This window comes from Nelumbo nucifera, chromosome 4 (assembly GCF_055504915.1).
Source record: "Nelumbo nucifera cultivar China Antique chromosome 4, China Antique-T2T, whole genome shotgun sequence".
Lineage (NCBI taxonomy): Eukaryota > Viridiplantae > Streptophyta > Magnoliopsida > Proteales > Nelumbonaceae > Nelumbo > Nelumbo nucifera.
The window spans coordinates 11,605,488-11,620,539 of record NC_142652.1 but is presented as its reverse complement, the minus strand read 5'-3'; the positions used below and the strand labels follow the sequence as shown (position 1 = coordinate 11,620,539).

The 15,052-nt window shown below is 38.6% G+C and overlaps 2 protein-coding genes across 3 annotated transcripts; both read left to right on the top strand.

The window, feature by feature from the left end:
• On the top strand, nt 1-11,380 carry LOC104587201 (protein EXECUTER 2, chloroplastic-like). Of its 2 annotated transcripts, XR_016085504.1 has the most exons (12): nt 1-542; nt 2,704-2,820; nt 2,899-2,964; nt 7,259-7,365; nt 7,441-7,522; nt 8,134-8,835; nt 9,640-9,766; nt 9,884-10,053; nt 10,137-10,211; nt 10,549-10,641; nt 10,897-11,219; nt 11,351-11,380. XR_016085504.1 is itself a non-coding variant. In XM_010244712.3 (11 exons), the coding sequence occupies exons 1-11, from the start codon at nt 285-287 to the stop codon at nt 10,996-10,998; spliced, it is 1,899 nt and encodes a 632-aa protein (XP_010243014.1). In that variant the 5' UTR covers nt 1-284; the 3' UTR covers nt 10,999-11,325. The 2 variants fall into 2 exon arrangements, 1 of the variants encoding a protein (XP_010243014.1); XM_010244712.3 differs by lacking the exon at nt 11,351-11,380 and having other exon boundaries at nt 10,897-11,325.
• Nucleotides 11,381-11,510: 130 nt separating this feature from the next.
• On the top strand, nt 11,511-13,924 carry LOC104587200 (CASP-like protein 4A3). The gene is made up of 4 exons (XM_010244711.3): nt 11,511-11,595; nt 12,147-12,808; nt 13,387-13,522; nt 13,626-13,924. The coding sequence occupies exons 2-4, from the start codon at nt 12,285-12,287 to the stop codon at nt 13,821-13,823; spliced, it is 858 nt and encodes a 285-aa protein (XP_010243013.1). The 5' UTR covers nt 11,511-11,595; nt 12,147-12,284; the 3' UTR covers nt 13,824-13,924.
• The last annotated feature ends 1,128 nt before the right edge of the window (nt 13,925-15,052 follow it).

Sequence of the window (15,052 nt, the reverse complement as noted above, 5' to 3'; positions counted from 1 at the left end):
AACGAATTGCATCCTCTTTGCTGCCAAGACCTAAAGCATTTTTACCGGGATGCTTGGTTAGTGGTTTCCAATTTGGTTAGTGGTTTCCAATTCTATGATACCGGTTTGAATTTGATTTTTAGGTATCATGCCCTCTCGGTATCACAGTCGGGGATCCCAATTTGGTTAATTCGTTTACAGCGATTACCCAAAAAAAAAAAAAAAGAAAATCTTCTACGTCAAAAAATCCATTTAAATTCTCATAAACAAGGAGGGAGGGAGGACCGGAAGAGAGAGACTCAGAGATGGCTGTTGCTAATGCATGGGGCGTGCGAAACACAGCCCCGCTATGCCAATTCAGACACTCTTGCCTTGATTCTTTTGCGAAAAAAGGGTGTAATCCCATCTTCGTGGGTTTCAGGCTCGACAAATCTATTTGGAGAAGTGGCCGGAATCTCAGTCTTTCTTGTCGGTGCAGCAACTCTTCCGACTGGGATTGGAATCGCTGGACTCGCCATTTCTCAGAAATTGAACAGGCCGAAAACCTTGCATCGGTTCTCAAGGTGCCCATTTCCTTTTTCTTCTGCATCCTGTTAGTAAATATTTTTTACTGGTTCTGTGAGTTGTACTTTTTCCCCCCTTCTATCGCATCGAAATTGAATTAATTCCCTTTATTATCTCTAAATTATGTCATATGGGTGCTTTTCTACGAGGAAGTTTCTGTGTGTGATCTCTGTACTTTCGTTCTTCAATGCAATTGAATGACTTATTTCAGTTTCTACACCATCTTTACGCTCTTTATTTTAGGTTTTATCCGTTTTGTCCTTTCCTTTCAAGGCTGTTTCTCTTCCAGTTTTGATTTCTTGTATCGTCAATCCGGTTCTTTTGCTGTTCATTTTGAACTCATGGATCCTCAATATTGCTCAAGGAGGGGGAAATTAATTCCTTCAAACCTTGATTTGGGAGGACCGTTGGCCATCCTATTTGTTGTCCTTGGAACAGTCCGCAATTAGTGTGTTGGTGGAGCTAATTGGGAATCTAATCTCTTGGATAAAATGGGAAAGATGCCAAGGCTTATGGTAATGCTATAGCACCAAATTGCATGAGAGTTGTGCTCAATCTTTACGTTGTAGAGGTTATCTGGTTGTGGCTTGCATTATGAAACCATCACTTTTTTGTTCCTGTCGTAACTTCCAAAAAGACGAGGGAAGTTAAAAAAAGTGTTGCAGAAGGTTTGGTTACACTCTTAAGCCATGTGCAATTGAGCTGTGAGCTATTTGAATTAAAAGAGTTTTTTCCCCTTTTCTGGAGAAAAATTAACGATAGAATGACAACAAAAATTCCATTAATGCAAGCAAAAGAAAGCTATATATGGAATCTGAGGCAATGAACATCTTCTATGCATCCTCTCCCTTTTTATTCCAGATATAGCCAAACTATCAATAGAGTTCGGATCCCTTGAATATCTCTATACATCCAAACAAAAAATTTAGCAAAGGAAGAATCTATTTAGTTTATTCAAAAACCACAATGGGCCTTTCCAAAACCATTTCCAGTTCTGCAAACCATTGTGTTTTTATCTCTAGGAATTCTTCTACTTTTAGTAGAATTTAATGCCTCGATTTCCCCTTATTTTGTAAAGATAGTCTGCTAAGTGCAGTCCCAGTCCTCTTTCTGCCCCTTGGCCCTATCCTATAGTCAAGTCTCTTTCAACTGCCAAAGAATCAGAAAAAGCAAGACTTGATATTTTAGGTACTTTGCCCATTTTGTGTGTGTGTGTTGGGGGGGGGGGGGCGGGGACCTTGGCTTTTGTGGTATCTGCATCACTAATAGGTCCATTGTAAGCCCATTACATACTTCTATTAGGCCTTAGGAACATGGCAATAATGTTGGATATCCTAGGATTTTGAAGGGAGCTGCTTTGAACTGAAGTTTTGTCTCCCATGTAACCTTGCCCCTAGTGCCTAGGCCATTTCCTCTGCATTGCCGAAGCACATCTGAGCATGCCAGTATCATTTTAATCTTTCTGTGCCCAAAAATATTGCCATTGACTTACTGGTCTTTGTGCATTATAGAAGTGTGCAGACGACTATTTCAAAGGTGTGTGCTGTGCTGCACACATGGAGAAGGTATGGGAATGTATGCTAACTTGATGCTGTTAAACTTAACAAGGTACTCAGCTGTGGGTTGAAACCTAAATCTGGTAGATCAATTACCTCAAGTAAAGCCCTACCTTATCTGTGTATCAGCATGGACCCCCCTTTTGCTCAGAAGGAAAAAAATATGAAGCTTCGCTGTTATTGGTTATGTTTTGTATTTGAAAAATTTCTGTAGTTTTTACAGCGTGCATTTTCTATTCTAAAGTCACTTAGGTGTGTAAAATATTGGGTAAATTGCTAACCTTTTTACTGATTAAGGGGCAACATTATAATGTTTGCAGATTTGCCCCTAAGCTTGGTTAAGATTATGCGAGTTATGATAGATTTTGAGTAACTTTTGGCAACCTTGTTTCACTGTTCACTATTGGTTTATTGATCATAAGAAAAAACAGAAATTCGTTGATCAAATTTGCCTGTCCACGTCATCAAATCTGTACTCATATGGAAGAATTGATAAGATACCTTTTTCTTGCTTATGCAGGGTATAAAAATTCCTTAATGATACCAAGTAAAAGGTGTGGTTGATTTCTTTCCAAACATTCTTAGCAGTGATTTTCTTTTGCAGTTTCAACTAGAAGATGCAATTGAGAAGGAAGACTTTCAGGAAGCTGCAAAACTGAAAACAGCTATTGCAGAGGCAACATCCAAGGATGCTGTATCTGAAATTATGTCCTATCTAAAGGTTGGATCATAAGTTGTATAGTTGTGTGAAGTAGCATCACATTTCAAAATCTAAGCTTACATTTATGTTGATTGGCAGAATGCGATTGATGAAGAGCGTTATCATGATGCATCAGTGCTGTGCAAACTTACTGGAAGTGGGCTGGTAATTTTCCTAGCCATTATCACTTGTAGTCCATATCAAAAAGACACAAAAATTTCATCTATTTCTCCATTATCTAAAGGGTAAACCATCAAGAACTGTTCATAAAGTTGCCCAGTTTACTGATTTTTCTTTATTGTTCCTGATGGCTAACAAAAAAGCATTAGAAGAAAAGTTTCAGATAAGAAGTTTCTGTTATATAGATAATTAGCAAATAAATATAAGTTACGGTATGATGATCATACTATTGGAACATATAGAATTTTCAATGGAAAAAATGCAAATGTTGAATGTTGGTGATTTATATATCTATAGGTTTTCACAATTTATGAAGTTAAATTAATATTTATGCATTTACCTTTTAATTTCAGGAATTAATATAGGTAACAATGAAGCGCTAGATGATTTCTATGCATATCTTTAGTGTTTCCATGCATTTTTTACGTTGTGTTTGGTATCACTGCCATTTCAACCTACACTGTTTTGAGTTGAAAATTGGAACACTGTTTATACTTGAAACACAAACACTGTTGCTTGTTCTTGAATCCTGTTTGGTGAGAAATATGTGTTTTTCATCCATGTCAGCACTACATCAGTCAGGGTGTTGAGACTTTGCCTCTCAAAGCAATAAACATCAACACCCCCTGATTTATGTTTCCAGTAGAAATGTTTTATGACCGTTTAACTCAAAACAGTCTCAATCAAACAGAAAATTGACCGTTAAACTCAAAATGCCTAGGTGGTGCTGATGTGGCAGTGTTTTAAGTAGAAACATCCATGGTACCAAACATCTCCTTAATCATTTTGGCACATCCTTGTGTTCCTGTGCGTGTCCATTATAAAATACAACTCCAAAATTATCGGATGCAATACTTGGTGCTGAATTTTAATCCCCAAATAGGAGGTGTAGCTAGGTAGCTGTCTATATGTTACTTGGTGTTTTTTATCCTTTACAGACATCCCATTTCATGGCAGATGTTAAGGCTATGTTTGATTTGATAGAAAATAAGAAACAGAAAGTTGAGGGAAAATTCTTAAGGAATTTCAGTCTTATTTTCCATCAAACCCAAACAGCCTAAGAGATCACTTATATTGCAGACACGGCAACGTTAAAGCATAGGCAAAGCATGTACAAGGCATCAAACATGGAATTTGCACTAAAAAAGTGTCCAACAAGAGCATGGCACAGCACCCATTTTAAAGTGTCTATATGACATTGCAGTTAACTTGGGGACATGGAGCTTGACTAAGTGATATTAGCCAGATGGTTGCATTTGTCCTGGACCCTGGGAGATGCTGACACGTCACTATCACTAGCTCTTAACAATTGCATTTGTGCCTGTATTGATGTTCAGTGATATAACTAATTAAAGATGCTATATTCTGAGAAAAATTTCAATATGCTAAATTGAATAGCATGGGCATGTCAGCAGCATCATGAATATTTGATGATATGCTGAGATGGTGAGTGATGTGTAGGGTAGCTTCTGATTAAATGGAACTTCTGTTCAATAAACTGGTTTATGCAAATTTGCTACTTAGGTATGCCAGCATTACAACTTACATGGAAATTCTGTTTTTCTGCAATGACATGATTGGGAGTCTTTTCCTAGCCCTGTTGGCTGCCACATTCTGAATTTCTCATACATGTCATATATGTACTAACAAGGTCCCGAATGGACAATGTTTAACATGTTGAGCACAAGGATGCTGCTTAGTTTGACATCGAAAGATAGTAACCATAGTTTTCAAGGCGCCAAGGCGAGGCTAGGTGACCATGGGGTGCTCAGGTGCCTAGCCCTCGCCTAGGCGATGGAATTTAAAAATAAGAAGTTGATGGATTTCTACCCCTTCTGAACTAGTTTTTTTAGTTTTATGTATTCTGCACTTACTTTTGTGCTTGTGTTTCTTGCAGTGTTGCTTGATGAGAACAAGTACTAAAATAAAAGAAGAAAATGAAGAAGAAAAGTAGGTTCTAGACCCAGAAAAGATGGTGACAAAATATTAAAATAAAAGAAGAAAAATGAAGAAGAAAAGAAGGGGTGGAGCTCCTGTTTCAGACACCAATGATGAGAACAAAAAAAGCTGAAAAAATGCTAGAAATTAAGAACAAAAGAAGGGGGCAGAGCTCCTATTCTAGACCTAGAAAAGCTGGTGAAAAAATACTAAAATAAAAGAGGAATATGAAGAATAAAAGAAGGGGTGGAGCCCTGTTCCGCTCTTGTTTCAGACACCAATAATGAGAAAAAAAAAGCTGAAAACACGCAAAAAATTTGAGAACAAAAGAAAAAGGGCGGAACCCCTATTTTAGTCCAATAAAATGATTCAAAAAACTTGGGGAAAGGATACAAAAAGGAAGAGAGAAAAATGGGGCATAACCATTGTTTTAACTAGGAAACAGAGAACAAAATGAAGAAGGAAACTGATTAAGGCCCTGTTTGATGATTAAGTGGTTGTTAAAAGAAGTACTTGTTGGGGTGGGGATGTTTGGTAAGCTACTTTCCCCATAAGTGTTTATATTGACACAGATAACAATTTTAGCCCTCACTTCACTCATACATATATACAATGCTTTTCACATGTTATATTGTACATTTCAACTGAGAGCCCACGTGGACCCACACGTGAATCGCCATGTGGACCCAATTAATAATAATAATAATAATTAAAAAATAATAATAAATAATAATAATAACTAATATTAACAAATAATGAATAATATTGATAAATAACAATAATATCTGTTCGATATCCTACATCTGCTTCCTTCTCTGTCTCCTCTAAGGAATAAGATCTGTTTGATGCACAATTTGACACCGGAATATGGTCTCCTTCTCCGACACCATCACTGCTTTCTCCCATTTCTTCTTCGTTTTCGTCTATATCATCATCTTCGTTGGCCTCATTGTCATCGTCATCGTTCTAGGGTTTACTAGAATTTCTCCTTCCAGATGAATAAGGGCGAACGGTTTGGGACTGAATGCAGGAGGCAGATTCGAATGTATGACCGGTACGATAGGTGATTGAGGTGGGACTTTCAAGCAAGAGAGGATCAGATGCAACAAGGGTGTGAAGGTGATGAAGAGCTCTAAGGCTTTGAAACTATGAGTTTAAGGGGGCTAGAGATCGAAGCTGATGAGTGAGAGCGTTGAGGCATTGTCTACTCGCCATGATTTCTGCTTCAACGCGTGTGCTGGCGTTTCAGGCTTTCGGCTGATAGGCAATAGAGGATCAAATGAGCACAAAGGTTAAATGAGAAGAATAACTTCAGGAAATAGAAGAAAGTGGCCAAACGACAGGTCACAGGCCACTTTTCCTCACCGCTGATCATCGTTGGTGGACCTGTAACTGGGTGCGCTGCTACTTGGTAGATATGTTTGAATGAGTGGAGATAGAAGTATAACCCTCATGCAAGGGTATTTTAGGTATTACAAGAAAATATTAGGGACTGGTTTGTCTCATTTTTTTTGGAGAAGTACTTCTTGAAGAAGTGCTGAAAAAAAAGCCAACTTCAGGTCACTTTTTTAAGAAGTACTTAAAAAAAAGTACTTCTTCCCCACTTTTTTACCAAACACATAAAACCACTTAATAACCACTTAATGTGTGGTCCTAGCTCTTAAAAGAAGTACTTCTTATAAGTGTTCTCAAATAGGAGCTAACTCATCTTGACTTAGAGGACTGTGTGGGAACGATGGAGGGCTGTTGTTCTCTCCTCTTCGTCAATTCGATTCTTTTGTCAAAGTGAAACCCTTGAAGATTATTTTGTTTTTACTTTCCTCACAACAAAAACATGATAACATGCGACAGGTTCTATTATAAAAACTAAAACCAACTGCAGGTGATTCAGCCAATACTATAAAATGGTTAAGAGACAAAGAGGGAGGACCTTGGAGATTAAGCCACTATCTTGATGAGGCCAGGGACTATTTGGACTTCCTAAATGTAAAGTTAGTTTGGATTCCAAGGGAATACCATCATACAGCAGATGGCTTAGCTAAATGTGGAGTGTTCTTAGAGCATCTTTATGGTGACAAGCTTCCTCCTTTGTAATTTACAGGGGTTCTTCCCCTACTTTGTACATCTTCCCTTGCCCCCCCCCCCTTTTCTATTTAATGAAAAAAAACTAAAACCTAACATATTTTTTCTTGGCGTTTGGGCGAGGCGCTCTTTGAAAAGCGCCTAGTCGCCTAGGCGCCCACCTAGATGTCGCCTTGACAACTACGATAGTAACTAGCAAGTGCATGTGTAGATGAAGCTTTTGGTATGCCCTATTAATGTCCTTTTTCTTTATGTGCAGGTAGGATGGTGGGTCGGCTGTTCAAAGGATTCTGATGATCCTTTTGGCAAGTTAGTACGAATAACCCCTGGTGTGGGCAGATTTGTAGCCAGGAGTTACAGTCCAAGGTGGAAAATATTTGACTAGTGCTGTCTAATTTCTTCCTTACCACCAACAAAATTAATAATATTGGTTTGTTTCAGGCAACTGGTTACTGCATCTCCTGGGACACCATTATTTGAGATATTTGTTGTCAAAGATGTCAATGAGACATATATTATGCAGGTAATGTAAAGATGTTATTTTTTTTTTCTTTTTATTGTATGCAATTAACTCTTTTCTTGGCATAGAAGGTCATGTTGTTGGATGACTCAAAATAAGGTTGTAACTGAGTGACTTGGTGATTGCTAAATTTGACTCGGCTTTTTGCAAACAGATACAGGCGGTGGCTATTCTGATGGGCTTAGCTGATATACTGATCCCCATCCCCGCATATCTAGATATTCTATTGACTTGTCTATACGAGCTAACAAAAATTGGGGAATTCCATGGATAACCAATTAGTAGCCTTAAAGAGTCTTGACTTGCCTAAAATTACATGTGGAAAGTGGAATTAGATCTTTCCATGCGCACTCCTTCAGAAAGAAGAAAGATACTCTGTTTAATGATATTCTTCAATTTATGCATTATTTTGGATGGCCAGAAAAGATAACCGGTCTGGAAAATAATTTTAGAATTAATTTTGCAATTTCTTGTGGTCATTTTTTTTCAGAGTCCATGTTGGGGGGGATTCATTGGATGTTGAATGCTGTCCCATGGGCATTTCATATGTCCTAACTTTTTGTCAGCATACACACTCAATGGTCTAATAATTTTGAGATTGCATATCTTGACAGGTAGTGTACTTGAAGCGAGCTAAAGGAAGTTCATCAAAGTTTACATCGTCACCATCAAAACCAACAGATGGTCCAACCACTTTGGCCACTAACTCTTCTGTAGAAGATACTACAGTGAATGAAGAGGATGATGCAGAGAAACCTGAAGATAAGAATGCAAACAACGTTAAGGATGCTAGTGAAGAAGGGATAAAAAGTGTTATAAATTTTCTTAAAGACAAAATTCCAGGATTAAAAGTTAAGGTCATGAACATTAATGTTCCAGAGGAGAGAGTAGGAGATGATAACACTGCAGAGCAGCTAATGCAGGAGGACAATGAGAAGGCAAGATCAACTGGGAATTCTGAGGACGAAGGTGATCTAGATGATATTCATCGTGAGGGGGTTGCTCTGGGAGGAGATACTAATACAAGGGATGAGGGAAGTGATATGGCCGCCATGAAGCTTTTTATTGGTGGGGTTTTACACAACAGTGAGGATTCTCCTTCTAAAGATGAATATGTGCGATTGCCAGCGGAAATAAAGGATATCGAAAAGGATTCTTTTATACTACATGTCCCTCAGAGAGATAAAGATTCTGATATTGGAGAAAGTGAAGTGCCTAAGGTCAAAGTGGCAGCTATTGCTGCTCAAGGTGTTTCTGAGCTCATGCCTCCTGATGTTGCCAAGGCATTTTGGGGTGTTGATAAGGTTCCTTCAAAGGTGGGATTAAGATAAATTTTATGATTCTATTATCACATTGAAAACTGATATTAGAATTTTCTTAACAAACCAACTCTGATAATTTTGTATCATAATCCATCAATGTGGTTTTGAAAATGACTAAGGTTAGAAGGATATTACTTGAAGATAATATTCTATTGCACTCGAACATGGTAATCCATTCATTTGTCGCTTGTAAACACTTTTTCGATATGCAAATGTCAATGTGTATTATCTAAAAGAAAGAAATATTTACATCCTTGGTTATACATCTACTGCAGATGTGTTTGCCTCCCTCCAAATAGCATTGGCTTTCATATATGCTTCCATATATGCAACCATTGAAATATGAAACCCTAGGAGGATTAACATGAATCCACAATGCCATGGTCCCACAACTTTACTTTTAACCACTATCTATGATACCTGGATACCTGTAAAAGGGTTCTGTATCATGTTTGATATTTCAACTTTCAGTATAAAGTTCGTATTCAACACTGTCCTTGCTGTATCTGGGTAACATAGACCACAATAGCAGTTCGGGCCAAGGTGATGCCTTTTCTGTAGGCAATTTGAACTGTCTAAACAGGTCTGACACCTTAAACCAATCCATCAGTACTAGGAAAGCCCTGAGCATGTAATTGGGAACACTATCCTTGATAGGAAACATAAGAGTTGTCTTTCCAACTCATGTTTCTTACTACTTTTCAAGGAGATCTAATCATGATTTTGGGGTGACTTCCTGTTTATATCTTATGGATGTTTTCTTGAGATTAAATTCATTAGTTGTCAACTCTATTTTAGGTTTCTAGAGATGTACGTGAGATTGTAAAGCTTGCTGTAAGTCAGGCTCAGAAACGAAATAGGCTATCTGGGACTACAACTTTTACTCGGATCACCACTTCCAGAGACAATTTGGATCCATTTGATGGTAAAATTGCTTCTCCATATGTGCACGTGTGTGCTGAATAGTGAAAAAGAATGTGACCTTGTATTTGTAAACAGTAACGATTTCTCTGAGGATGGGAAGAACTTGGTTGCCATGCAGGTCTCTACGTTGGGGCCTTTGGCCCTTATGGCACTGAGGTGGTACAGTTGAGGCGTAAATTTGGCCATTGGCATAGTGTGGATGACACAGACAACTGGTCAGATGTGGAATTTTTTGAGTATGTTGAGGCAGTAAAGCTGACAGGGGATTTAAATGTTCCTGCTGGCCAGGTTTGTAGAGTTTTAACTTGTTTATGGTTTCTTTACCATGCATCTATATGTATTATTTGGTCAATATTTCTTTATTTTAACAGGTAACATTCCGTGCAAAAATTGGTAAAGGGAATCGCGTTCCTAACCGTGGGATGTATCCAGATGAACTGGGAGTGGTAATTCTTCTTTTCCTCTAACAAAATTCAGAAGTTGGTATCGTGATAAGCTTCTAAAATGCTCATTGTTAGCCAAATCTCTTTCAATGGAGAACCAAAATCTGGTTTTAAAATTTTATTTTCTAGATATTGGCTGTCTGTCTCTCAGTCACACACACACACAATGAAAGTTGGGATACACAGGCACAGCATGCATGATTCAATCTTAGATATGACAAAGTTGAGTCACCAGTGCATTCAATCTATTTCATTTATGGGCCAGTTAATTCACTCTCTGGGGGGGGGGGGGGTATTGGTGAACTTTTCTGATAGAAATTATGTGAACCATTTTATTCAGGTTTCTAGTTACAAAGGTCAAGGAAGAATAGCAGAATTTGGTTTTAAGAATCCACAGTGGGTTGATGGTGAACTACTCCAGCTTAGTGGCAAGGTAAAGAGATTATTTTAGAGCTTATTAGTTGTTTCTTCTGATAGCTTCTAGGCAAAGTTCAATTTTTCTCTAAGAGGTATGGTATTCTAATGGATTATACATACAATGATTGTGAGTGAAATACTGTTGCTTTGAGCATCACATTCAAGCATCATGCCCGGTAACCACTCACAATCACTTGTTCACTTGGAATTTTTTTCTTCGTTGCTTACACTTAACTTTTCAGTCTTAACTCCCTGTTGATTGTTTAATTAGGGCATGGGACCATATGCCAGAGGGGCAGACCTTGGATTCCTTTATATTATTCCAGAGCAAAGCTTCCTTGTATTGTTCAACCGGTTGAAGCTTCCGGAGTGAGCCATGTATCGTTGATCATCAGTTGTTTTGGCTTTTGATAAATGAGAGTCCATTCAAGAATGCAATTTCCCCGTTTCAACATTTTAGATCAAAAGGGCAACTGTGTACAGAGGAGTTCTGATCGGTAGTGTCTTTCGGAAGCGAGCTGTATAAAGTACACAAATTTGAGCTTATGGCGCTGTTTCCAATTAATTGCCTGTACGAGGATTTCTTTTCCTGAGGTGTGTAGTATATCATCTTTGCGGCCTATCAACCGGAATGTTAGAGAGCTACTCTGTTTTCTAAAATTATAAATGTATGCGGTGAGATAATGCTAATTTTTTACCATCTTTTTTTTTTTGGCTTTAAAAAGAATGAAGAAAACCGCCTGATGTGCCGCCCATCAATCTGTGCCATCATCATCAGTCAAGTCTGAGTGAGTGGCCTTAAAACACTCTTCCTGACTGGGCAATGCTGATTGCGATCTACTATTAGTATGACTTTGTCTCTGCTTGTGGTTTGGCAATGTCCAGGATGGTTGAAAGGTATGATACCGGAATAACTTTGACCAATCAGAACAGCACCCCAAGAAAATTATTTGATGAATCAAGTTGAAAGGTATGTCCAGGATGGTTGAAAAGTAAAAACGAAAGAATTTGCTTAGTTGACAAGTAAGTAGTTCCAATTGTTAAAGTATTCATATGTCCAATCAGTTACAAGAAATTAAGTGAGAAAAATAATTAGTAATAAAGGAGGTATGGGGTCATGGGGTGGTCTGCTGGTTTGGCTTTACAGTTATTTTATGCTAACAAATGACCATTTTTCCTTTATCTCACACTAACAATTAACAAAGTAGAGGTTAGGTGTTATGGACCCCCCTCCCTCCCTAGTCCTCCTCTCTTTAATCTATTCTCCACGCCTCTCGCTCTCAGCCTGAGAGCCTGAGAATAACCTGAGATGATGCTAAAGCAACATTGTCTATCTTCATTTCTTTATTATGTTAGATAAAGAATCTTTACTCTTTAGCACCACTTGTCCTTCGTATCATTCATGCCTTTCCGCTGATCCACTAACTTCATTTTAAGTTCCAACTCTCAACTCTTTTAAGCGCACAAATATGTTGAATGCTGATGCTGATGCTGATGCTTGCTTGCTTTATATATGTAAAGGGAGAAAAACAAAAACAAAAGAAAAGAGTGAAAAGGAGATCGTGATTCGTGAAGAAAAAAGGCCCAGAAATTTACAGAAAAAAAAAACCGGAGGAAACCCAATCATCTCAATTCTCAAAACAGCAACAACAGATTGAAATGGAGGACGACTCTTCTCCCCTCCGATCACCCGGGGAAGATAAATACATCTCCCCTCCGGAAAGCCCACCGGACCACGATGACATTCCACCCGACAATTCTCTATCCAAGGCTATCGTCCCAGTCGACTTCTACTCCCGTGGTTCCTCTCCGATAGAAGACAAAAAACCGGTGCCACTTCCCCACGACGAACCCCGCAACATTCCTTCTCCGGTTGTCGTGGTGAACCGGTCCACCCGGGAAGAGCTACCCGTGGTGACAAAGGTGGATCCGGGAGGGAGGGACGGTTTGGCGGGCCGGGGCGCGGGAGGCGACGCTACTGAGGATGGTCATGGTGGTGAGAGGCGATCCAAGGCGGTTTTATCAATTCTCAGGAGGTCAAGAAGGGAAGTGATGGTGAAGCGAGCGGCGTTGGGGTTTAGGATTTGTGCGGCCGTCTTCTGCTTGGTTTCGTTCTCGGTCATGGCCTCCGATAAGACGCAGGGCTGGAGTGGTGATTCATTCTATAGATACAAGGAATATAGGTTCGTTTTCTCACTTCCAATCATCCCATACCCCCTCCCCTAATACGAGATTACGAGGGAAATATTTATTTAAAAATGAGGGAATTTCCATTTTCTTTTTTTTCCACTGTAAATTGCTTTGTTTATTTTTGGTTTTTTATGGAGGAACTGGTCACCGGCGGTTGGAAGCCGGTTTATTCGGCACAAATCACTTATGTCAGTATTTTCCTGATTTCCTCCGGGATTGCAGGGTTAAAACGGAATTCGGTCTCAATTTGATGAATTTTCATTGGTTACAGTGACTAGGGACCACCCGAGCAGGCTGCCAGCTTATTAAATCAACTTACTTAATGCTTAATCAATCCATTTCCCAAACGAGAGAGAGAGAGAGAGAGAGAGAGAGATTCACTAATACTATACACTGTAGATTGATAATTGATTAGTTAATTTTAGTCTGTTGGACGTCAAAGCTTTAGAATTAGAATTAATGGTTGAGATAACCAAGATCTTGTGATCTGCCAGTGGAAAGCTGCAGTGTTTTTGTTTTGGAGTTCGGGGGTTGAGTGATTCGATGGGATCATGTGACTGTGTGAATGCAGGTACTGTGTATCGGTCAGTGTGATCGCATTTGTTTACGCTGGATTTCAGGCGTACGCTCTGTCCTACCACTTAATCACCGGAAAATATGTCATCCGTCACGCCCTCCGTTGCCTCTTGGATTTCTCCATTGATCAGGCAAGTTCTCATGTCCACTGACGACTGAATTCCCCTTTTCATCCCTCCTCCATTAGTTGAAGAGTGTGGTGATGGTTTATGTTTTTTTTTTTGTAAGTTGCAGATATTGACGTATCTTCTGATATCGGCATCGTCGTCGGCAGCCACCCGGGTGGACGATTGGGTATCCAATTGGGGGAAGGATGAATTCACCAAGATGGCCAGCGCCTCCATCGCTATGTCATTCCTTGCATTTGTGGCCTTTGCCTTCAGTTCCCTCATCTCCGGCTACCACCTCTGTACTCGTTATTCCTACACTTGAAACAACAAATTCATTTATGTCCCCACCACCTTCATCATCTATAATCTATATAAAATATATCTGTTCATATATTAATTAATTAAGTTAATTTATGTCTCCCACATTGTATTTGTATTTGCTCTACTCTCATCGTAGCACTTCCCATTACGAGAATTAGGGCTAGGGGTGTTCAAGGTCTAGTTTGATGTGGTTTGGAGAATTTTTCATACTAAATTAGTAAATTATGATTTAGATTTTTTTTTAATGCGGTTTGGGGACTTTAAACCATTCTATGCTAAATTAGTATAAAAAAAATTAATTAATAAAACAGGAATAATATAACAATATCAATAGGAGAATAACTGGATAACACCATAAACGGCAGAGCTTGACAAATTCAAAGTTGTATAACATGAAAAAAGTGTTTTATTGAATTCACAACTCCCAGCATAGAGAATATATATATATATATATATATATATATATATATCCAAAAGATAGTGTTTGGTCACTTCAAAATGAACCACTCATCCACATATTCAAAAGCATGTTACCTCAATCACAATAGGGGGCAATGTGATAGTGCTAATATCTGCATAAGAAAATTAAAATAAATCAAGATACAATAGCAAGTATAAAATCATGAACATGAAGTAATGAAAAAACAAAGTACTACTATATTTTTTCAATATCATCCAACTTTTCTTCAACATTAAGCGGTTATGGAGATGTCTGAAGCCAATCTTGAATGCAAATGAGTGCCTCCACTATCTTAGGATTCAATAAGCTTCTAAAAGAATCAGTAACACGACCTCCTATACTAAATGCAGGCTGCTCGGATGCAACTTTAGAAGCAAGAATTGCCAATACATCATGTGCTACTTGTGAGAGGATAGGAAATCTTAGGCTATTATTGACTTTCCACCGCAACAAGATATCAAATGAATCGTTAGCACACTCTATAACATCTTCAGCTCTATCCAACTCTGATTTACTATCCCCACTTTCTTTCCAGCCTTGTACTTTTTATATAGAGAATAAATCATTGGTGTATTTTTTGATGGTTTTTCCACATTAACATCAATTGACACCCTACTCTGTGAATCACTTGAGGATTCACTGTCACTTAGAGAGAAGCTAAGTTTCTGTATTCCTCAAACAAAACATACAAAGCTTTCTTTCACCCTTTTGCTTACTGCAAATGCCTCATCAGTTTCATACATTTGAGACATCCCAAATTCTAAATATTC